Source organism: Lathamus discolor, chromosome Z (genome assembly GCF_037157495.1).
Source record: "Lathamus discolor isolate bLatDis1 chromosome Z, bLatDis1.hap1, whole genome shotgun sequence".
NCBI lineage: Eukaryota > Metazoa > Chordata > Aves > Psittaciformes > Psittacidae > Lathamus > Lathamus discolor.
The window spans coordinates 88,967,610-88,991,534 of record NC_088909.1 but is presented as its reverse complement, the minus strand read 5'-3'; the positions used below and the strand labels follow the sequence as shown (position 1 = coordinate 88,991,534).

The window sequence follows — 23,925 nt, the reverse complement described above, 5'->3', positions numbered from 1 at the left end:
GGCACACTGAAACCAGAACTGGCAGTATTATCTCTGTGACAGTCTGCTATTTATGTTGACAGTGGGGTTGTTGGTTGGTTTAACTTTTCTTTTTGAGTGAAATGAAACTGTGAGGAGTTCAGGGGTGCATGGCAGTGTAGATCTGTGCGAACACAGCTTTGAAAGTGGTTCTCCTCTGTTGTTCAGATTGGTGTTACAAAGTCCTGATCTAAGGAGGAATAAAACCCTATATCAGTGCAGGTGTGGAGCCAACCACCTGGAAAGCAGCTTTGCAGAAAAGGAGCTGGGGCGTTCTGGTGAGCACAGAACATGAGCCAGCACTGTGCTCTTGTGGCAAAGAGGGTGAAGAGCCTCCTTGTGCTCCATTAGGGAGTGTTGCCAGCAGAGCATTGATCCTTGCCTTCTGCTGAGGCTGTTGAGGTCATATCTGGAGTCCTGTATCCACTTCTGGGCTCCATAGTAGAAAAGAGAAAGGGACATACTTCACTAAGTCTAGTCAATGGCCATGAAGATGATAAAGAGCATGCAACATCTGACATACGAGGAAAGGCTGACAGACCTGGTAATGATTAGCCTGGAGAAGAGTACTGGAAAGGGTTTTTGTCAGTGTATATTAAAAATAACTGATGTGATAGTGTAAAGAAAACAGCCAGAATCTTCTCAGTGGTACCCAGTGATAGGACAGCAGGCACAAATTGAAATACAGAAAATTTGATTTAAATGTTTTTAAACCCCTTTTTTTCTGTAAGCTCTGTAGAATATTGAAACAGGTGCCCTGAGAAGTTTTGGAGTTTCCATCCTTGGAGATAGTCAGAACTCAGCTGGATATGTTCCTTAGCAGCTGCTGTAGCTGACACTCCTTTGAGCAGAAACAGTGGATTATTTCTAGATGTCCATTCTGGCCTGTGACAAGAGACACTGTAAATCTTCTTACTGGAAAAATTCCAAGATTAAGCTTCCTTCTTTGACATTGAAGTTTCCTTCTTTGATATTGAGGTTCTATAAAACAGTTGTCAATGTAACTTCCCCCTGAATTCAAGAAAAGTTAAGGAAGTAGACCTAAAAATCACATTCTGATTGCATTCCTGTGTTTACTGCAGTGCACAAAAATGTTACTATAGTTCAGAGAATCATGGAATCATAGAATGGTTTGTGTTGGAAAGGGCCTTAAGATCATTTACTTCCACCCACCAGGTAGGGACGCCTCACACTAGACCATGTTGCCGAAAGCTCTATCCAGCCTGGCCTTGAACGCCACCAGGTTCAAACGCTCCAGGGGTGGATCATTTATCACTCCTTTGGGCAACCTGTTCCAGTGCCTCACCACCCTCGTCGTAAAGAACTTCTTTCTTATATCTAACCTGAACTTCCTCTGTGTGAGTTTAAACCCACCTCTTGAGCCCGTCAAGGTCCCTCTGGATGTCATTCCTTACCCCAGCTTATCAACTGAACCACACAGCTTGGTGTCATCGGCAAACTAGCTGAGGGTGCACTCAATCCCACTGCCATGTCACCAACAAAGATGTTGAACAGGACTGGTCCCAACACTGACGCTGAGTATCACCACTGGTCTCCAGCTGGGCATTGAGCCATTGACCACAATTCTTTACGTGTGGCATGTGGCCATCCAGCCAGTTCTTTATCCGCCTAGTGGTCCATCTATCAAATTGATGTCTCTCCAATTTAGAGACAAGGATGTCGTGTGAGACAGTGTCAGAAGTCCAGGTAGATGACATCAGCTGCTCTACCCCTGTCCATCAGTTCCATAGCCCTGTCACAGAAGGCCAGCAAATTGGTCAGGCAGGATTTCCCCTTAGTGAAGCCATGCTGGCTGTCACCAAGCACCTGGTTGTTTTTCATGTGCCTTAGTTGTTGCTTTAAGTATGTAGTTTTAGGTAATTCCTACTTTTGTTTTCCTGTGAAATCTACAGTAGGTTTCTGATTTTTTTCAAAAAGCAATAGAGGTTAATTTGTCAGCCCCAATTAATATTACATCAGTTCCTATGGTTGTGTAAAAACATTCTGTGGTTACCCAATTATGGCCAAATTTTTATTAAACTGCCCACCTTTTCCCCAAATTATAACACTTTGAAATTAATAATCTTACTTCCACAGCACACAAGGAGACAAAAAAGACTGCTGCAAAATATTTTACAAATTAAGAGAAAAGGAGACTTCAGGCTTATAACTTAGTGAAAGCTACATTAAGAAAGACATAAAAGAAACCACTTTAATTTTAATCTTCAGGTGTTAAATAAAGCACCGCTGGCAGGCAGTATAGCTGAACAGAAACAAAACACTTAGCTCAACAGGGCTAACTAAAGTTATGTCAGGAGATAGAGCAACAAACTACAGCTTCATCCAAACTAGGTACCAGTCAAGCAGCATGTATGGAGATCTCCACCCTCCATAGATGTCATTAAAATGCCTGCTGTTGTATCACTTGAAGTGTATGTGTGAGAAGTGGGACAAGTGATACTCGTGTTGATCCCTGGAGTTCTGAATTATAGGAATGGCGCCTATATCCTACCTCAGTTACAGTTAGTATTATTTCAACAGCCAGATGAAAGTTAAGAATAAGGTAAGTCTTTCACAGAGGTTGCACCATGATAACCAGAGTGTGGCCTGGTGACAGCATAATTAAATATTAAAAATAATGTGGTGATATGTAAGAAAACAAAGCAAGCAGTCTATATTCATTGCAAGAATCAATACTGTTACACATGTTAATGCCCCCTGAATTCATACGGTTTGTTTTTTTTGCTGAAACACTGCAGATATTTGAAAGAGTAAGATCTTAAAAATCTCATCCTAAAAATCCTATAAAGAAAATACAAACTGTTGAGATTCTCCACTTCTGAAAACTGTTGGAAATATGAAACTACCCGTTGCACTCACATGTGTACACTAAAACCATCTCAGTAAGTTTTTCCACTCTGGCGGGCCAGATTCCACAATTCTTACAAGTATTGAGCAGTACCTTACTCAGTAAGTTGTCCCGATGACTTAATTGGGACTGTCCAAAATGAGAAAAGTCAGGGAGATCTTTGTCTCCCTCTGAAGAAGAGATTTGAGGATCTGGAGTAAATTCATTCCAGTGCATTCTTATAATTATGAAGTGTTGTTTTCCAGCAACTTTACATTCAGGTTCTGTAAACATTACTGTAGCTTTCTTAAATTCTTACAATTTTGTTGTGATTTTGACCATATCAAATTCTAGGGGAAATTCTGACACTGATTGTTCCACTTCAGAATATTTTCACTGATTTCTTAGTCATGAAGTTGCTCCAATCTTTCTGCTTTGTATCAGAGACTGCACCTGTTCCAGTGACTCAAATCCCATTTTTAACTAATGGGAGTTGGTCTACATGGAAATGTTTGGGGAATTAAGCTCATACATGGATATTTTGTGAACATACTGTTTATGGACAAACTAGCACACAATAGCTCAGTAAGTATAACACAGCTTGCTTCTTTCTCAAGAGGGTAAGATACACACACATTATTTTTGTTAGATTTGTTTGTAAATTTCTCTCTGATTATACCAGTCATGTGCATCTAAAATGAATGATGGAAAGGGACATGGAAAAGCTAAAACCATTTAATGTGGCACTGAGTTAAGGTGGATTCTGTTGTTGAGAATAAATATGTTTGTTTAAGCTGCAAGTTGAAAAACAATTTAAGTTGGCTATCTCAAGTTCTAATAGGCAAATTCAGAAAGCAAATAATGGAGGAGGAAACAAGGTTACTTACTTAAGCTAGAGTTCTCAAAATAGCTAACCTTCAAAGACTCATTTTTCCTTTGTACCTTTGTCTTTGGAACTGTGCTGTAATAAATAGGTAGTTGGGATTAGAAAATACAAGGTACTAATATCTCCCTTTCTAGAGCTGTCTTTCATAACTGAAGGTCCTATTTAATAAAGGGCAAACACGCCTAAAAGTGAATTTAGCATTTACTTCTCTGTGTCCAAAACAGCAATGCTGAAAAGCCTGGAAGTTCTGCATCTGCAGTGACACGGTATAGCTTAGTTTTGGCAAAGCTGAAAAGCTTAGAGCCTTGCTTAACAGTAAACCTAATCAGCTGGCAGAAGTGGGGTGTTCTTGCTTGTCCAAGCTCTGATGACCTTCATCCCAGAAGTGCTGTCAGAGCATCCTCAGAGCCTAACACACACTGGCAATTTGGACTCTTCACAAAACGCAGTGGCACCTGCTACTTTCTTTAAAACAAAAGTTGAAAGTGGGTCAATTTAATTTCTAGACCACTGGCACCCACTTCCTAGAAGAATGTTCTGACTACAGTCAGGGGAATGTGGGAGCTAAAAGTAGAACTGGCAGCATCTTTGTCAGTCACTTACTTGACTCTTTCATCCATCTCACACTCAACTGCACATTCACAGAACTTGCCAGTGCAGCACTGCCACTGTTCAGACACTCAAGGACATGCTGTTTAAGCCAGGCAGGTAAGCCTGCTGCTGATGTGAAGGGTCCTCTAACAGAAGAGAAGCTGTGTCTCAGCCCAGCAGCCCAGGGCTCTGCCCCATGTTCAGATGCTCAAGGATCACCACAAATAGCAACATTCTCCATGGGAGATACAGAACAGCATAGCTTGTCCACTGTGACATGAAGCTGTAACTGCAGGAAGAAGGAGGTACATTGCCATCATCTATCCAGTGCAGAGAGTATTATGCGCAAGGGAGCAAAACGGTGTACAAGTCTGCACTGTACTTGGGTTTCAAGCAGTGCTGGTGCCGGTGAAGAAGACTGTTAAAGAGCTTCCTTGGTGTTAAGGAGAACTTGTGTTCTAGTCCTTTCTTCCATGGTATTTTCTGTGCTTAAGCAGATAAATCACATAAAGATGGAAAAGAGATTCAGAACTCACATAGATGCTGAGTATTCTTCCGCATTCTCCATCTGCAGTTTGGTGAACTGTAAATTCAGCTGTCCAGTACCTTGGTCTAGGGTTGAAGTAGGCTGAAGATTTAGGGTGATTTGGCTTCTGTTTTGACATGTCTTCTGCATTCAGCATTCCATTCTGGGTCCCAAGCTCCAGTCGGGAAGAAGAAACCAAATAGTGAGGTGTTGAGGTATTTGAAGTGCTTCACTGGAATACTCTTCTCTGCTATGCATGTGCAGCATTTCACTAAAGTTAGGTGCTGGGAGGGGTGTTTTTCTACATCTAAGTTAGGAATAATGAAGTATTCTAGCCACTGGTAAGCCTATTTATCTGTAGCAATGCTTGAAATAACCAGTGTTTCACACCACTATTTTAAGGTATAGAAAACTTTTACATCAGAAATTGAAGGAAAACAAGATGCATAGCCTGAGAAACTTGGAGCCTGAATTACACTGGCAGGGTCCCTTTAGAAATGCTGCAGAATCAGAGCTGACCTTGTTCGGACCGTTTGGTGTTTGTGCAAGTATTCTGTAATTTAGCGCCCTTCTCTTGCTCCATTTTATCCTTCCTTCAGAATACGTGTTATCGCATTTGACATAAAAAGCTTTCCAGGCTTCTTCTGTGAAAGCAATCAGCCAGAGGATCCAGCTGTTAGGTACATCTATAGGAGCAAGAACGGTGGGATACCTGTACTTATTATCTCTGAAAAATACTATACTATTTAAAGCTTTTCATGCGTTATATTTCAGTCTTTCAAGGGAAGGCATAATATTCAGATATTCTATTTTATTATTGCTATAGTGTTTACTAAATAAAGGATGTGGAGATTACATTTTTTTCCTAAATTCTTTAAAAAAAAAAATGATTTTAAATGTCAATTTGGTAGAACTTTAGGCCCTGACACATAATAGCACATAGTGACTCCTACATGTGTCTTGGCATGTCACAAGTGAAATCAGCTAATAAGCTCTTCTTGAGCAAAAACCTGAGTGAAACTAACTTATATCTGTAAATATCTATGCTTTAAAATGAGATTTAAAACTAAATTTTAAGAGGTATTTAAAGACTTTATAAGTCATGTCATGCTAATGACCCTATGCTCACAAAAAGTAGGGGTATCAGAGAAGCCTACATGGTTCAAAATTAGTGTTAGACCAGTCCAAATTTTTTTATTTTTTAATTTTTTTTTTCAGTTTTTCTGAGATAAAATTTCTTTCTCAGCAAAGTTTTGGAAAAAAACATATTTGCTACAAAAAAAAGTATATTGAAGCTTCATACTTAGGTTCACAGGTGTGATTAAAAGTTGCAGTTGGCTGATCTGTAACCAAGGTAGCCAAGAAGAGCACCTTTATGTCCCCTTGAGGCCCACTGCTTTAAGATCTGTCTCACTGGCATATTTCATTAATTTTCTTCTCTAGATTTATGCTGAAACACAGCTGATGCCAAAGCTGAGAATTTAGTCATGAGTTTTAAATGCTTCTTTCCTGATCATTTTCGTAAATACTGTTTGATTAAGAAATCCCACATAGCTGCAATTTTTAGTGTTAGAGACTGTGTTTATCTTGGTTCTGTACAGCTTTGATTATACTGTGTCCAGAAAATTACTTCTGAATCTCACTGAATCTTATAAATCCAGACTAGCTTAGCAATGTGTTCATATATCTCAAAGGAAGTGAGAACATGAAATAATTAAGTTGTGCGTTAGAAAAAAACTTCCAACCTGGGCTCTTAGAATTCCACATATGTTGTTTATTTAATAAGTATTCTGATTTATTAAACCCTTTCTGGAGTTTGGTCTTAAATTTTCCTGTTAACAGAAATCTTTTTACTAATTCTCAGTAATTCTCAATATTCTGAAGCACTTTGGTTAAAAAAAAAAACCAAACCACCCAATTTTGATTCTGTGCCCCTCACTGGAAGCAGCCAGTGCAGTTGCTAAAGTAATAGTGCAGGACCATGCAATAAAGTGTCCCATAGTCTGTCATGCCCCTTCAAGTGCTAGATTTCTGCAGAGTTATCTAAGAAGAGACTTCATTTATTGTGAACATCAGTGCATGGTGCTCTAGTAAGATGTTGAGTACCAAACAATAAACGATAACTGCTCTCAACAGATCATCAGGAACTTGCAAGATCAGCCTCTGACTAAGGGTTATACAGGGAAAATTCCAACCACATACAAATTTATTATAAGGTGTGTACAATCTGTTCTAATTTTTCTAGTGGTTTTGTAGTTTTGTTTCACAGTAGTTAAATATTTGAAGCCGTTTTCTGGCATTAAAGTCTTGTGTGAACAAAGCATTAAATTAAGAATTACTTAATCAGGAATCCTTTCAGTACAATCAATTAAATGGTGTTTAAATTCATATTAATAAATAAAAGTATACTGAAGTGCTGGCTATTATTTAATAGTATCTTCTTGCTGGATACATTTGCAGATGTACATTTAGATTTACTACATCATTTTAACTATAAGACAATAATGCACTTAGTTTTTTATATATGAATAATTATTCACTGTTTTATTTTCATTTATTTTATTTTCACTTCTTTTCTCTCTTATATTCTATTTTTTACCTTGCTGTTCTTATATTCTATATGAATATTTTCTGCATGAATGTTTCCTTCCAGCAGATCTGCCATAAGAATTCTAATACTGTCATAATGTATTAAATTATGTGCTTGAAGTTGAAGAAACTGCTTTCCCATTGCAGAAGAAAGCAAGTTTGCATTTATTGAGTGAGCAAAGAAAAGTTGACACTTCATCTATCTGTCTGTCATGGCAAGACAGATCATTACAAATGTACTGTTGGTAACCTTATCAGAATGGCAAATAGTTAAGCGGCAAAATTATTTCCATAAGTTCTGGAGCTGTGATTTTGGTGAAGCAGAGCTATCTACCCATATGCATTTGCACCCCAAAAAATTTACCCATCCACAAGTACAGGGATTGGTACTATGGGGATAGTATGACAACTACAACCCTAGCCCTTTTACAGAGGCTGAGCAAAGTGGGGCCTTGTGCTGAGGAAGCAGTCCCATCATGCAGATTGAAGAACACTACATGTGATTTCCACAGTTGGAAATTAGTAGTATCCCTGTGCAGCTGCTAATACAGAATACTGGATGCCCAAGGAAGACTTTCTGGAGGCATCCTTGCTTCCTAAACAGAAATAAGCATTTCAGGAAAGGAAAAACCCAACACCAGTTCGCAAAGTCAAGGGGAGAATAGAGTAGGATTAAAAAACCTGAAGTGAAAAAATTGCAAAGTTCTTTATGCTGAAATGCTTCTTCCTGAACACATTTTGTCAACAGATGGTTTTTAAAATTTCTTCCTCTACATGGGAATTTAAATTCAGAAAGCTAATCTGTATCTTTTTTTTCACTTCTCTTTTTTGACACATGCAAGTTTTCTCACAGTCTCTCAGCTGTGATTTTTAACTACTCGTACAGATTTGATCTGTGAAATATCTGGTGGGACTGTGCGACGTACTTCTACTGACACCATATCACAATTTCTTTTTCACTTGGAAAACTTCTATATGGAGGTGTTTGGATATTTGTTTTTACAAAGGTACAAAGATACTCCATGTCATAAGAATGACCTATTCAGAGCCCTCATAGAAGCATTTGATACATCCAGAATCCCAAATTGTACCTTACTCTGAGCAACCTAGCAATGATCTCCTTGGTGCACTGTTTTCCTTCCAGTTTAGAATTGTAGCAGTGACATTGTTAGAGTAACAGGAAAAAAAATATGAAAAAGTATAGATCTTTTCAATAATTGTTAGGGTGATATAGCTCTTACCCAAACCCTGGCGAAGCTTTGGTCCTTAGACCAAAGTGTTTTGTCATACTTTTGAGGAAATGCAAATACATTGCTCCTTACCACTTCTCATTTTATCATCCCTTCACATTTGCTCTGTTTTTCTCATTTAGAAATATGGAAAAGCAGAACACTAAGTTACAAGCAGGTAACAGGCATCCAAGTCACATAAATTCTTTATGGAGTGCCCTTGGGGGGGGGGGGGGGGGGAATTATACTGAAATTTATACTCAAAGTAGATATTAGAGACATTAAAAAGAGATGTGTCATAAATCAAAGCAATTATCTGGTTTAGCGTCCTGTGGATGGTCAACAGCAGGTGGCATTGCTTGCCTGTAGGAGAGTTCCTTCTAAATCCAGTATGTTAGTAGTTTGTTGTGACCCAGATCCTACAGCACCAAATACCTGAAGCATTTCATTCATTTTCAGGCATTTCTGGGAAGACTGTCCTGTTTGTCCACACAAATCACAACAAATATCATAGATCATCCCACCATGAGATACTTGGTTTTAGTAGTTTTCAAACATTCTGTTTCTAGCTATTAACCACAGGAACCGCACAGAGGTGTAGATATGAATTCTTACCATTTAAGTTTTTCGGACTTTGAAAGATATTTTATAAATAATTTATTAGTGAGTAGTATATGATTAAGGGACATTTTAAATAACTTAGAACCTTAACTAAAATCAAAGGGGAAATCTGTAGGCAGCGTGAGTTTCAGTTGTTAAAGGTCAAATTGTAAGAGGCAATATGAAGGAATGCAGGACTTGAGCCTGGTGGCTTGGCACAGACCTGTTCGCTGGTTTATCAGAGAAATTTGTTTGAGAACTTGCAGATGCTTACAAGGCATGTTGCTGCTTAGGCATTTCTTTGGGAAACTTAAAAATTGTTGCGTATAAAGCTAATCTGACTGCCTCCTTGGTTAGCATGGATCTTTTTGGGAAGGTCTATGTCATGTTTTGGGTTTACCTATTAGTTGGGATCATAAATCTCGGGCAGTTAGACTGCAAGGTGTTTTGACCAGTTGGGGCTAGAGCTAAGTGATGCTGACTTGACACTACCTCTTTTCAACGGGGAGTCTGATAATGTGAGAATTTGAGACTGATAATGAGAGGTCTGTTAGCTCATCTTTGGCTGCTGAAGGAGTCTTATGGATTTCCTCGAAGTAAAAGCAAGAGACAGCCAGCTGAAGAGAAGAGCAATGGAAAGGGTGCTTAGAATTTTCTGCAAAAAAATGCAGAAATGTCCTGCATTCGTATTTTTTTAAAATCTTATAATAACTCAAAAGCATAATTAAAGACACGTGCAATTTCACTTGGAAGTCTGAGTGCTTAGTATCCTGTTGTGGATTTTAAGCTTAACTAGTGTGGTGGTTTAGCCCTTTCCAACAGCCAAACACGCATCCAACTGCTTGCTCATTCAATCCTCAGCAAGACGTAGGGAGAAAGCAGGCAGAACAGGAAGGAGAAAGCCAGGTGGGGGTAAAGACAGGAACACTGCTTGCCAACTGTTGTTCCAGGCAAGGCAGGCTTGACCTGGGGAAGAGTAACCTGATTTGTTGCCAATGAAAATAAAAATATTACTGATTTGGGTAAATGGGAATCAAAAAGACAAATATTAAAACAACACATTTTCTGCCCCTTTCCCATGCTGTTTCTCTCTGAACTTCTCTACCTGCCCCTTGACCTGAGCAGTGCAGGAGGGATAGAGAATGGAGGGTTATAGTCAGTCCATAATAGTTCTGCTTCACTCTCCTTCCTCCTCACCCTTTTTCTCTGCTCTAGCGTGGGCTCCTCCACTGCCTGCAGTCCTGTTGGGAAAATCTGCTCCAGTACAGGCTCTCCACAGGTGGCAGTTACTTCAGGAATATCCATCTGCTTGGGTGTGTACTTCTCTGCAGGCTGCAGGGAAGATCTGCTGTGCTGTGGAGAGCCTCCTCCTCCGTTCTCTGAGCATGATGTTCCCTCGTTTCTCACTCTTTTCATTCCCTTTTCCTCTCTCCTTGTGGTGCTTCCTGGCCTTTGTAAAAACAAGTTTTCAATGAGGTGCCACATACTTGGCTGGTGGGCTCAACTGCGTCCTGCTGCGGGAGCCAGCACAAGCTATTTGGAGCTGCCATGCTCAGCGCTGGGCAGCCCCTCACTTCCTCACACAGAGGCCACTCTGTGACCATCACCACTAGCAAAACCTGACCACCCTCACCCAGTACATGTAGTCTTACGTGAAGTGGTGCAAGACTGAAGAAAGTTTATTCTAGTAGTGCTGTTTTACTCAAGTCTATGTAGTTTTACCTAATGGTTGTAATCAGACTTGTCCTCTAGTGAAACAGTTGGAATAGTCCTCTGGTAGTTCTTGCCCATGCTTGAGTTAATTCAGCCATTAAAATTCGCTTTCTAGAACAAGTCTAGAAAATTCCACTCTGTAAACCTGAAAGCTGAAAAAAATTGTTTTCTCAATATTGTATCATAGAATGGTTAGGATTTAAAGGACGTTTAGATCACCCAGTTCCAGCTTCCCCTGTTTCCGTTTGGAACTCATAGCAGCTTTCCAGTATTTGAAGGGGGCCTACAAGGATGCCAGAGGGGGACTTTTCATCAGGACTGTAGCAATAAGACAAGGGATAATGGGCTTAAACTCAAACACAGGAAGTTCATTTAGATATAAGGAAGAAGTTCTTTACTATGAGGGTGATGAGGCACTGGAATGGGTTGCCCAAAGAAGTGATAAATGATCCATCCCTGGCAGTGTTAAAGGCCAAGCTGGACAGAGCCTTGGGTGACATGGTCTAGTGTGAGGGGTCCTTGCCCATGGTAGAGACTTGTAACTAAATGATCTATTCAACCCTAACCATTCCATGATTCTGTGACTCTATATAGTGAGTTTCCAAGAGAATTTTAGAACTACAACATAAAAAAGAGAATACTTCAATAATATAAGTGATGCTTTTTCTTTTTTTTTTTTTTTTTTTTTTGGAGGGGGGCTGTATTTCTGAGAGAAATGGAACAGCAGCGTATTCAAAATGACTGTATCTTGCAGACCATACATGCATTTGGTTTATCAGATAACTTCGATGGAAGTAGGTGAGATTTTCTTGAAAGGATTAGAAAAGTATATTTCCTACTATAACAGTTGTAGCTAAATTGTTCTAGCAAGGGGACATCTAAACGGCCATCAACTTGGTGGTTAGAAATGTCTACAATATGAGTCACTGCATTGTGGTTTTAGTCCACTTGTGTTATCATATACCCAATTGACTCCATCAGCCTTACCAGAGTAACTAGAGATTTTAACTAAACAAAATGTGATCAGCTGTTTTCTGTTATTAGGAGCACTGTTGTGACTGCTTTAAAACAACAATAAAAAAAACTCTGCAGAATGGAGAAACACAAATAAGGGGGTTTTTTCCTAAGATCTGTTTAGACAAAAACATTGTCGTTGGATGACTTTTCTACTTACATTCAAAATGAATCAGCAAATCTTTTATTACCTTTAAAGGTGAATGGTTAAGTAATAAACAAATAAGTTATATTTTTAAGGTACAAGATCAGAGGCAGGTTTAGTAGGCTATCGTGCTTGAGCCATAATTGGAGTGGTCTCTTGCCCTCAGTATCTAAGGGGATTAAGAGTATCTCATCCACTGTATTTGTCACAGTTTTCATTCTAGCAGAAGCAGCATAATGTTTGAGGTAGATAGTGTTTCCAGATCATATTTGTAGCTGCTATATATTTCTAAAGTCCAATGTTTCTGATATTAAGAGACAATTTACAGGGTAATGTTTACAGACTGATTTTTCACAGCTTCTCAAGTTGATCTACCTTTCTTTTCATGGGAATATATGGGGTGTCAGGCAGAATTTGATTTATTCATTTTCACATCTGATTTAGCAAAGATTATTTTCCTTTTTCTTTTGAAGTCAGTCTTCATTATATGTCTAAAAAATACCTACCTTTTCCATCAGCCTTTTATAATATAGAACTATTGATACCATTCATAAAAATGATACTTTTCCTTAGAGTTAAACATAAAATTTGTCAAAACAATACTTTCACAAAAAAGTTTATCAAACCATTCATAAAACTTAGCTACTCTTTTAACCAGAGATAATACATCAGTATGCATTTTTAAATGTTGTTGATAGTAAAGTGCTGCTCTGTTGTAAATGTAACTCAAAATTTTTGAGTTAAATGCAGAATTAGACCATAAAATTCACTTTCAGTAGTCTTAAGTTTCATTTATTTCAATGGAGCTATGAATGCTGAGCAGCTGTGAGAATTCAGGAAAACCTAAAGGTTTTTTTCAGTTGTAACCAGCAATAAAATAATCTGACCACTATTTTGAAAAAAAAAAGAATTTCACTCTTTACCTTTTCATACTATGGAGTTGCATGTTAGTTATGTTTACTCATGTGTTTTAAAATGATTACCCAGAGTTGCATTCACCTTCTTCGGTGTATCAAGTCCTACATAGTTGGTATAAGAGCTCCCTCTATAGGTTCGATTTTAAATACCAGCTTAGGGAAATGTAAGGAAAAGTAAATTCCGCCTCTTGTCAGTGCGCCATTAACATAGTCGAACAACATGACCTGATTTTTAAGAAGCATGATTTTAAGGTAAGAAAAACATCGGTTTTAGCAGTGGTTAAATAATGAAAACGTAATGGTATTTATTGAAGTTGTATTTACAAAATTTATATTTTTAATTTTAATAGCAGCCTGAGAAACTGCATAACTTAAACTACTTTTATATAAAGGAATAAACCAGCATTTTCTTTCTTATAAGTACCTTTAATACATATATATATATCAGAGCTCTCAAACTGCAGAAGTATGGCTCACACAGTAGTATGAGTTTCTCATCAACTGAGTAGTATTCGTATCTTTGAATAAGGACTTTTACCCTTTATGGCACGCTGGTGATACAGTTCCCATGTGGCAACTACAGAAATCCCTACTAAAAAAAGGGACAGGATATTTAAAAGTATTAATGTACAGCTATCAGCATAATATAGCAGAGAGATAAAAGGAAATTCTGGGCCAAATGACTAGATGTCAGCAAGTGTTTCTGGGTCAGATAAATAATCCTACAGTCCTCATTATGGCAAATGTCATTTTTGTTATTAATAAGCTATCCAACTGGGCAGTTCATACAGTTTTTGTTACTAAAAGCAAAACCAAAAAGTCTCATATAAAGGAACCCTTTCTCTGGGTTCTCTTTAAAGAGCAAAGCCTACTGTTTTCTAGTGAAGACCAGACGAGAGTAAAGTCTGACAGATACTAAACAATATGCCAGTTCATATGGACCTATAAACTTTACCTTACATGCAAAACATCGGCATAAGCACATGTGCCCTGATCTCACTATTTCCCCTCCTGGGAAGGTTTCCCATTCCTATGGGAACATGTGTGTCTTGCCACTTCACTGGCAAGAGTCTTTCTCAGAACCATAGAATTCCATAAATTCTGTTCCTCATCTTTTCCTATATGGGCCATGCATTTCATTAATCTTGTGCAAGGCAGCAGTTCTGCCCGGTCAGATGAAGTATCCCCAAGAAGTCACAAATCCTGTCTAAAAATCCCATAAAGGTTATCAGTATGTCTTTATCTTACCTAAGTGGGTAGAGAGGAGCAAGAAATTTTCTGGTCTGCGATGGATGCGTGAAGTGAGCACAATTCCTATTCACAGCTTTGTGGCAGCTGTGCTTAGAAGTCAGTGATGAGGAACTGGTGTTTGGCTCATGGGCAGGTGCTCAGTGCTGAGCTAGCTTTCATATGTTCTGCTCCACGTGAGCTATTGAACAGCTCCATTGAGAACAGAGCTTAGCATAGTACTCTTACAACACTGTGTTGTGTGAGATTTTTCTTGAATATGTAAGTGGTTTTCGTACAGAAAGCAGCTGGACTAACTGAAACAGAGGTAGCTGACTTTGGGGGTTACTAATGCAAGTTTGCATGAACTTTTCTTTGTAAATATGAATGTGTTATATAGCTATTTGATAATAAACACATCATAATCATCACACTGAAAATTACATTCATACTAGTCTCCTGTTCAGCATTTCTTATGGCATGACACTGAACATAAAGCAGATTACTGAAAGAAGTGAAACTGATGACACATTAAAAGGAAATTTTAAGCCCACTTACACAGAATGTACTTCAGGAATTGTAAACAAAATCTTTATGTGCGCTGGTGTCAGAGCATGTCGCTTTCAGAGATGAAAATGAAGCCTATATACATGCATAAGAGAGAATTGTTTGGTTGCAAGCTAATGGAATTCTTGTGGTCATTATTGCAATTAGATGCTAATTAAACAGTTCAAGAAAATCCGTGAGGGTAGTGGCCTGGAAATAATTCTTATTGTATAAACTTCAGATAATTAAAAATATTTTTCTTGGATGTCACTGCTGTTGCTCTGGATTTGCAAATGAGAGAAGAATTTTGCCCACAGTCTCATTACAGATGCTCCATATTCTGGGAAAAAACAAGAATGGGTCAGAATATGCATATATCGTCATAGATGTTTGTAGTTCTTATGCTCTTCATAAACTTAGTTTACAAGAATACATTAGATAAACACAGAAAAAAAAGTCAATGAAAATACTTACTGCTGTGCTTTCTGATTACTCTTCCAACTCACTTGTGAATAGGAAGCCACTGATAAATTTGAATTGGCCTATAATCCAATCATCTTGTATATAATTGCTGCTTTCCTAATTTTCACAATCAAAAATTCTGTCAGTAAGACCAAAAACCTTTTCACCGTTCACAAAACAAGCTTTTCACCATTTTTGCTTCTTAGAAATTTAATACCTGTATGAGTAAAATGACATTTTCTTACACCAGAGTGCAGACCCTCACTCATTTTGCCAGTGACAACTAGAAAGGAATAAAGATTCAATATTGTAAATAAAGTTCCTGTAATGACCATGATTTCTAAAATATCTAAGGATTTTTAACAGTTCAAACAATGCAGATAAAAGTAGGACAACCATAATCTGCTATAAGGAAATTATCTTCTCATGATGTAAGTTAACATACTCTTCTTAGTGATAGACTCGTGGTTAAAGAATCCTAGCTTTCAGAAGAGCTAGAAAGGTTCAGCTTTACTTGCATAAGTGAGTGGAGTGAATCTGTATCTCTCTATCAGAAAAAGCTCTCATGACTGAGCAGAAAAAGGTCGTTGTTACCATCTGTAGTGGCTTTATTTTTTGCAGGTTCCACTTTGCAGCTGAATGTTTATGGAGCAATGCCCTGCAGGTGGAATAGGCAAGTCAATGACATTAATACATTTTAAAAAAAAGTTGTGTAATTGTTTGTCTTCAGGACAGAGGAAACCCTGCTCAGAAAGAAAGTATAGGTGTCTATGAAACTGAAGCAGAAACTGAATGTGCTTGTGTGTATGTTGGTAGGGCTCCAGGATTTACATATTACATGAAAAAAGCCATAAGTTTGAACAGCTAAATTTTGGACCTGAAGGCTAAATATGGAAACGAGTGAAATTCTATACTCCTAAATTGTTTTTGTAATCTCTCTTTTGGTAAGGATAGCTTAAAGGAAATTATTGTATTTGTGCTCATGGGGAAAGAGCTTCAACAGTAAGTAATCTGGATTAAAAAGGATGCATCTACTGCAGGAATTCCATGGTGCTGAAATTGGGAATAGTATTCAATACATATGTAAGAGTATGTGACACGGAGAGGTATGAAAAAGTCTCATCTGTAAGCTAAAAAGTTCAGATAAATCAGGATAGTAAAAGCTTCCAAGAGTATTATGTAAATATATACCACATGGTTCTTAAATTTAGCTATCAGAGAAAGTTCAGAAATGTTAAAATACTGTTCCAGAGAAAGAAAAAGTGGTATGCTGTACTTTTGCTGTATTTGGCTGGTTGCTGGTTCATGCTGTATTTGATTAGATGGATTCTATAATCATAGAATCATAGAATAGTTAGGGTTGGAAAGGACCTCAAGATCATCTAATTCCAACCCCCCTGCCATGGGTAGGGACACCTCACACTAAACCATCTCACCCAAGGCTTCATCCAACCTGGCCTTGAACACCGCCAGTGATGGAGCGCTCACAACCTCCCTGGGCAACCAATTCCAGTGCCTCACCACCCTAACAGGAAAGAACTTCCTCCTTATATCCAGTCTAAACTTCCCCTGTTTAAGTTTTAACCCGTTACCCCTTGTCCTGTCACTACAGTCCCTGATGAAGAGTCCCTCCCCAGCATCCCTATAGGCCCCCTTCAGATACTGGAAGGCTGCTATGAGGTCTCCACGCAGCCTTCTCTTCTCCAGGCTGAACAGCCCCAACTTCCTCAGCCTGTCTTCATACGGGAGGTGCTCCAGTCCCCTGATCATCCTCGTGGCCCTCCTCTGGACTTGTTCCAGCAGTTCCATGTCCTTTTTATGTTGAGGACACCAGAACTGCACACAATACTCCAGGTGAGGTCTCACAAGAGCAAAGTAGAGGGGCAGGATCACCTCCTTCGACCTGCTGGTCACACTCCTTTTGATGCAGCCCAGGATACGGTTGGCTTTCTGGACTGCAAGCACACACTGCAGCCGGTTCATGTTCATTTTCTCATCAACCAACACCCACAAGTCCTCCTCTGCAGGGCTGCTCTGAATCTCTTCTCTGCCCAACTTATAGCTGTGCCTGGGATTGCTCCGACCCTGGTGTAGGACCTTGCACTTGTCATGGTTGAACTTCATAAGGTTGGTATCAGCCCACCTCACAAGTGTGTCAGAGTCCCTCTGGATGGCATCCCTTCCCTCCAGCGTATCAACCGAACCACACAGCTTGGTGTCATCAGCAAACTTGCTGAGGGCGCACTCAATCCCACTGTCCATGTCAGCGATGAAGATGTTAAACAAGACCGGTCCCAACACCGATCCCTGAGGGACACCACTCGTTACCAGTCTCCAGCTGGACATCGAGCCATTGACCACAACTCTTTGTGTGCAGCCATCCAGCCAGTTCTTTATCCACCGAGTGGTCCATCCATCAAATTGATATCTCTCCAGTTTAGAGACAAGGATGTCGTGTGGGACAGTGTCAAATGCTCTGCACAAGTCCAGGGAGATGACATCAACTGCTCTACCCTTGTCAATCAGGTTACATTTATTCCTGGAACTGCCTCCTATATCAAACATCAGAAATACATTCTGCTTTAGGATTCATCCAGTTTTGTAGCAACTATTTTACCAGAAATGTTGGCATCATTAAGAATAGTATATGCAAACTGAAGGACTAGAGGCTGATCTTGAAAATGCTAGTATGATTTAGAAATAAGTCTACTTTTGAAGAACTGCGCCTGATTTATAATAAAACAAATTGAATTGATATCTGGATTACATGTGTTTTATCTTAATTAATTAATAAAAATATGATTACATTAAAAACCCTTCCTGCTATCTGCCAATTTGAAAAGAAATGCTGTTAAATTGATGGTTACTCTTTATGTAGAGACAGCAGTCCATTTCTAATCAGCTAAGTGATCACAGATCTAACAGCTGCAATTCATATAACAAATAGATTGGTTAAAAATTAAAGAAATGGCAAACACAACTGCAAAGAATTTTGAGATTTAATCTTTTTAAACCAGGACTAGATACTTTGGATTAATGCAAGATAAAAGTTACTACATACATAATTCAAGGTAAAAAAGTATAAAATATTGTAAGAACTTCAAAGTGTTTGAGGAGTCTTCAATGAAGTACAGTTTTAAGAAATCGAATTCATTTTATCCCAAACCAATTTTGTGTGCAGGTATGTGTGTTGTAATGCTACATTGTGTTCTAAGCACAACTTTCAGTATTTCAGTACTAGCATTCTTTATTTTGTTATACTACTGCTTATGCAGTCACTAAAAATACTTCTGTTTGTATACTTTGGAAAGGATGTGGGATTTGAACACAGATCCATTTCTAGGAGATACGTGTTTTTGCATGCAGTTAAGGACTTAACTGTGAATAAACAAAAAAAATCTGTCAGGTAGCTAATTTTTCAGGAAAATTATTCAGAGTCTTGAGGCTATTAAATGTTTTCTGGGTTGGAATCACTGAGAATAGGAAGAAATATGATAGGAAGCATGTGAAAAGATGTCTTCAGCGTATTGAGGGTGAACCCTTTTTGTTTTGCCACTATAGCTTTATCCTGTATTTATGATAAGATGCAGGAAATACCGTATCTTGCATGGCATACTTTTCCAACAAACTCAGACTTCACTTTAAAAGCAGAAAAATAGATGTGGCTTAAGAGAAACGCACATTTATAGTCTATCCAAAAGAAATCAAGCTCCTAAGATGGGCAGATTTATTACCACATGTATGGTGTTGTTCCTGACATAAAACGGACCACAGTAACTGTAATTTGTACCCCAGTCATTTCCTACTCTTTTTTAATGAGATCTGCTTTGTAAGGGGTTGGCAGCTGGGGCTGAGTCCAGTATGATTTCAGTCTTCAGTCTTTTGCTACATTACCTTTTTTCTTTCTCTTTTTTTTTTTTTTAGCTGCACCTTGTCCTTGTTTACATGTTCTTGATTGCAGAGTTTGCTACTACTGTGATTTGTAGTTTTCTTAGTTTTCATTGGCATGTATGAGCACCAGTAGACCTCTTTCATATGCTGCAGAAGTGCTGAGGTTGCTCTTTCCTTTTCGGAAGGTTTTCACTAATTCATTAAAACCTTCATGGTCTCATTTGATTTCTGATGTCACTTGGAGGGACAGGAACCCTTAAGGACCTTGGAAGACCACAGCTTCTTCCTCAGTGAAGGCAGATTATGGCAAGTCCTTGAATCAAGCATTTCTTTGAGATGGCTCCTTTATCCTACTCACTGAGCCACTCACAGGGCCTACCTTATACTGGATTTATATTCTTAACCCAGGATATCACTAGGTATATTCTTCTAGTATCACTGAAGTCAATGGCAGAAGCTGCACACTTTCTAGGCAATGTATGATTGTCTTTGCTAGAAATAATGGTGAATATCAAATACCAAGAATTATCAGGTTTTAATATGCAGTATTCATTTGAATTGAACTTCAGGAAATTTGTATCAGCATAAACTGATCAAATTTTCCTCAAAATAGAGGTTTTAGGCTTTGTTCTTGACAAAAGAGTGGGACATAACATTTTGAATGGACTCTGGATGTGGGTATAAATAATGCCCTCTTACCCTTGAAAAGAAATAACCTATGTTATTAGTTTAGATAAACATTGTTTGCTATAGGTTTCAAAACCTTTGGCCTAAACTGGTATTAAGAAATTTGACTCTAGCAGTAGAATCTACTGTTGCCACAAAGAATTTATCAGCAAATAATTTATTTATAATAATTATTAAGATATAATTATTACTTGTGATAATTTATCTGCAAATCATTTATTTGCTTTGGTTTTCTGAAGGAAATCCAAAAGTCTACTTTTCTCTCATGCACAGCAGGGTCTTTTGAAGCATCAATTTAACCACAGGAAACTCAATCACTGTAAAGAATGTTAGCAATCTTTTTATCGTAAAAGCTTCACTTACATTATTCATAGTCTAGAAATTTGAAAGCATGCTGAAATTTATTTTTTTATTTCTTAGCAATAGTAATCAGAAATGGCATTATGTTCAGATTATTTAGAAAAGCAGGTTCCTCTAGCTGTTATAAAACACAGTTTTGAGGGTTAGCTTACCATTTAATGTCACATGTTAGCAAACAAACCACATGTAGCAAACAAATAGCAGGAATGTCTGAACATGAAATGGCTGAAATCCTGACTCTTCAATCTTGCCACTTACTGCACCTTAGAAGGAGCTTTGAAAACCTAATTTTGGGGTATGACTGGATAAATCACTTTGTTATCACTTGCAGAAACAGTTACATTTATAAAGAAGTATGTTTATCCCCATGCTGCATTCTTAGACTACAAAAGTGAGGTTTAATGTCTGATTTTACAGGCAGGCATGCAGATTGCCTCCTGGATCTGTATAAATTATTTTCTTAGTGTCCTAAACAATTAATTGAAGGTGCAGGATTACTCTGGATTTCAGTTTCTGTTTTCAAGATAGTTACTACTTTTCTGAAAAAAAGTTCTCCTCCTCATGAAATATTTAAACACAGGGGGAGCATGAAGAAATTTAGGCAGAAACTGTAGAACTAAAAGACTACAGCTGACTTTTTCCTGATGAGTGTCTTCAAATAGGGTTAATTATGACTGATCCAGGATTTGTAACTGAACAGTGACTGTGAAAGTGGCCGTGCAATATCCTGCCTCTGCACCGGGACCAAGGGTAACTGAAACTGGATGGCAAAAGAACACTTCAATCTACCAGAACATACTTATGTCATGCTTTTAAAGGGGAAAAAAGATCTCAGTCATTTATTTACCCCTTTTCCAAAAACAAGCAGAGGAGTAAATAAGGCCATGCAAGTTTACCAAAGACAACCCGAGTTTAGCTGTTTTAGGCCTGGAGCTTTGTAGACTAAAGTATCTTTGTAAATAAGGCTTGATATAAGGGTGGGTTTTTTATCATATACACATAGCTTAATAGTTTATGAAGCAGATTACAATGTGGTTGCTTGCAACAGCAAAGAAGTGGATCTGATGATGCTCACATCCTTCCAGTCCCATTCCTAACAAATTCTTTTCTCTTTTACTGCAGCCCGGAAGATGGTGAAATTCATCCTGAAATCTGTAGACTATACATCCAGTTACAGTGCTGCTTAGAAATGTACACAACGGAAATGCTAAAGTCCATATGTCTGCTAGGATCACTGCAGTTTCATCGGAAAGGTATGGAATTGCTCAAATATATAGATTTAAATAAAAAAGCAGAACACAGTCTTTTGGGTGTATGGTTGAGTATTCCTGATAGACAAAGCACTGTGCTGGTTTTGGCTGGCATAGATTTCTTCATAGTAGCCAATATGGTCTGGTTTAGATTTGCGCTGCCACAGTTTACAATGCAGGGATATTTTCATTTCTGCTGAGCAGTGCATACACAGCATCAAGACTTCTGCTTCACCCCACCAGCAAGTAGGCTGCTGGTGCACAAGAAGCTGGGAAGGGACACAGCCAGGACAGCCAACCCAAACTGACCACAGAGATAGTCCATACCATCATGCTCAGCATGTAAAGCTGGTGGGGAGAAGAAAGAAGTGGGGACCTTCCCTGATGATGGTGTTTGTTTTCCCAAGTAACCATCACACATGATGATGATGGCTGAACACCTGCCTGCCCGTGGGCAGTGGTGAATGAACTGTGCTTGCATACACAGCTTTGCTTTCCCTTCTCAACTGTCTTTAACTCAACCCATGAGTTTTCTCACTTTTACTCTTCCAATTCTCTCTCCCATCCCACCAGGGAGGAGTGAGTGGGTGGCTCTGTGGGGCTTAGTTGCTGGCTGGGGTTAAACCATGACAAGCACCAAACTGTAAAATGAACTACAGCACTGAAGCTCTTCAGCTACTGAAAAAACAGCCGTATTTCTTTTTCATTATCATTATTCTTACAGAAGGGTGTCGTATCAGGCATTTATCACTAATGGCCTTGAAGTTTAGAAGTCTGAAATAATTTTTTTAAGAGTGATCTCAAAAGTTTTAGCAGTCATTGGTCAGATCAGTGGGCAAGCTATCTTAGTCATTTTGTAAGAGGTATTTGTCTGGTGCAGTATTTGAGGGCATGTGGTAGGTGGAGCAATATGGCATGGTTTTAATACTAAACTGATCCCTTACTGTCCCTGTTGCTACTTCTGCAGAAATGGCACCTGGTAGCAAAAGACAGATAAATATGGTCAGAAAGTGTCCCACCTTCATAAAACTAGATACAAGACTGGGAACTGAAAACTATCTCAAAGAGTACTTTTACACACAAAGGAGATATTCTTGCTTCAGCGAAGTTGCTTCTCTCTAATGATTTCATATTTGATTAGCCACATACTAAAAGGAAGATGTAGAAATGCAGATAACTTACTGAATAGGTTACTTAGTAACCTCATTACTCATTGATGGAACACATTGATTGGGAGCATATCTCTGCTGATTGTAACTGTTCTTTCCCCAGACAATATCTCAGCAGAATTTATTAGGCGAAGACAAGACAAAGTTCTGTAATGAACTGTAATGTAGGTTTTGTAATGAACCTTACATATTTCCTGTCACCCTGAAAGATCTCATAATGTATTCTTCACATCTAGCTATAGGATACAGCTAAATCAAATAATTTTTTATTATTAAATTAAGAATTAGAGGTTTGTAACTGCTCATTTGAGCTTTTCAGTGATTTTCTCAGTCAAAAAGAAATCTATAAAATAGGAAGAGACAGAATTAACAGAGCCATCATATAACAGTTGCCAGTAGCTGCTGAAAGGAATCATCATTTTTTATGACAGATTGTACTGCATTTCCTAGCATTGGCTACAGTTGTCAAACCATCTTCTGTAATTGCAGAAAGAAAGTAGCTTGAGGTGACAGTTGAGTAATCCTGATATATCTATGTCTCTCCCTTTTGCTTTTGGATTAATAACTTAATATCAAGCTATTAGATGTCTAAGTTGGATAAGATTAATTACAACATTATAGTATGAGCCAGCTTAGTTCCTATTTGGTTGTACTTCTGTTAAGCATTATTTCCTCATCTCACCATAGAGAAAGTTATGGTAGCTGTTCTGCCATTGCTAAATATAGTAATTTTTGTCCTGTATCCATGTAGAGATGTAGTAGCTTGACTCTAAGTTTCTGTGACATTCTTTGAGAAAAATTCATAGTAGGCAAAACATGTACAATTGCACAGATTCAGGTAATCTGAAATCTGGAACTTAACCAATAGAACATTGATCTTGTATAGTAAATATTGGGTGTTTACAACACCTAGAAGTATTTTAAAGGTATCATGCCACAAGGGAAATTCCAGTTATATGGGGTTTTTCACAGTGAAAGTAGTCATATACTGGAACAGGCACCCAAAGAGGCTTTGAAATATCCATCCTTGGAGATACTGATAACTCAAACAGCCGTGAATAATCTGATGCAAGTTGACCCTGCTTTCAGTAGGGTATTAGACTAGATGGCTTTGCAACCTATTTATTCTTTGTTCTGCCAAAACATACTATTTTCCAAGGAGCAGAATGAGCCCAAAGCTTTCTTTAATTTCTTTACTTATGGAGAATGGTACTGCAGTGTAGGCAATGTACCCTAAATTTATCTTGGGGAATGAAG

At 38.4% G+C, this 23,925-nt stretch overlaps 1 protein-coding gene across 1 annotated transcript in view; it reads left to right on the top strand.

Annotated features, from left to right (window-relative positions):
• Positions 1–23,925, top strand: part of RGS7BP (regulator of G protein signaling 7 binding protein) — a 40,148-nt gene that overhangs the window by 7,415 nt on the left and 8,808 nt on the right. The window contains exon 3 of the mRNA XM_065662606.1: positions 21,372–21,502. Within this exon, the coding sequence (XP_065518678.1) occupies positions 21,372–21,502 (131 nt within the window). The remainder of the gene's footprint in view (positions 1–21,371; positions 21,503–23,925) is intronic.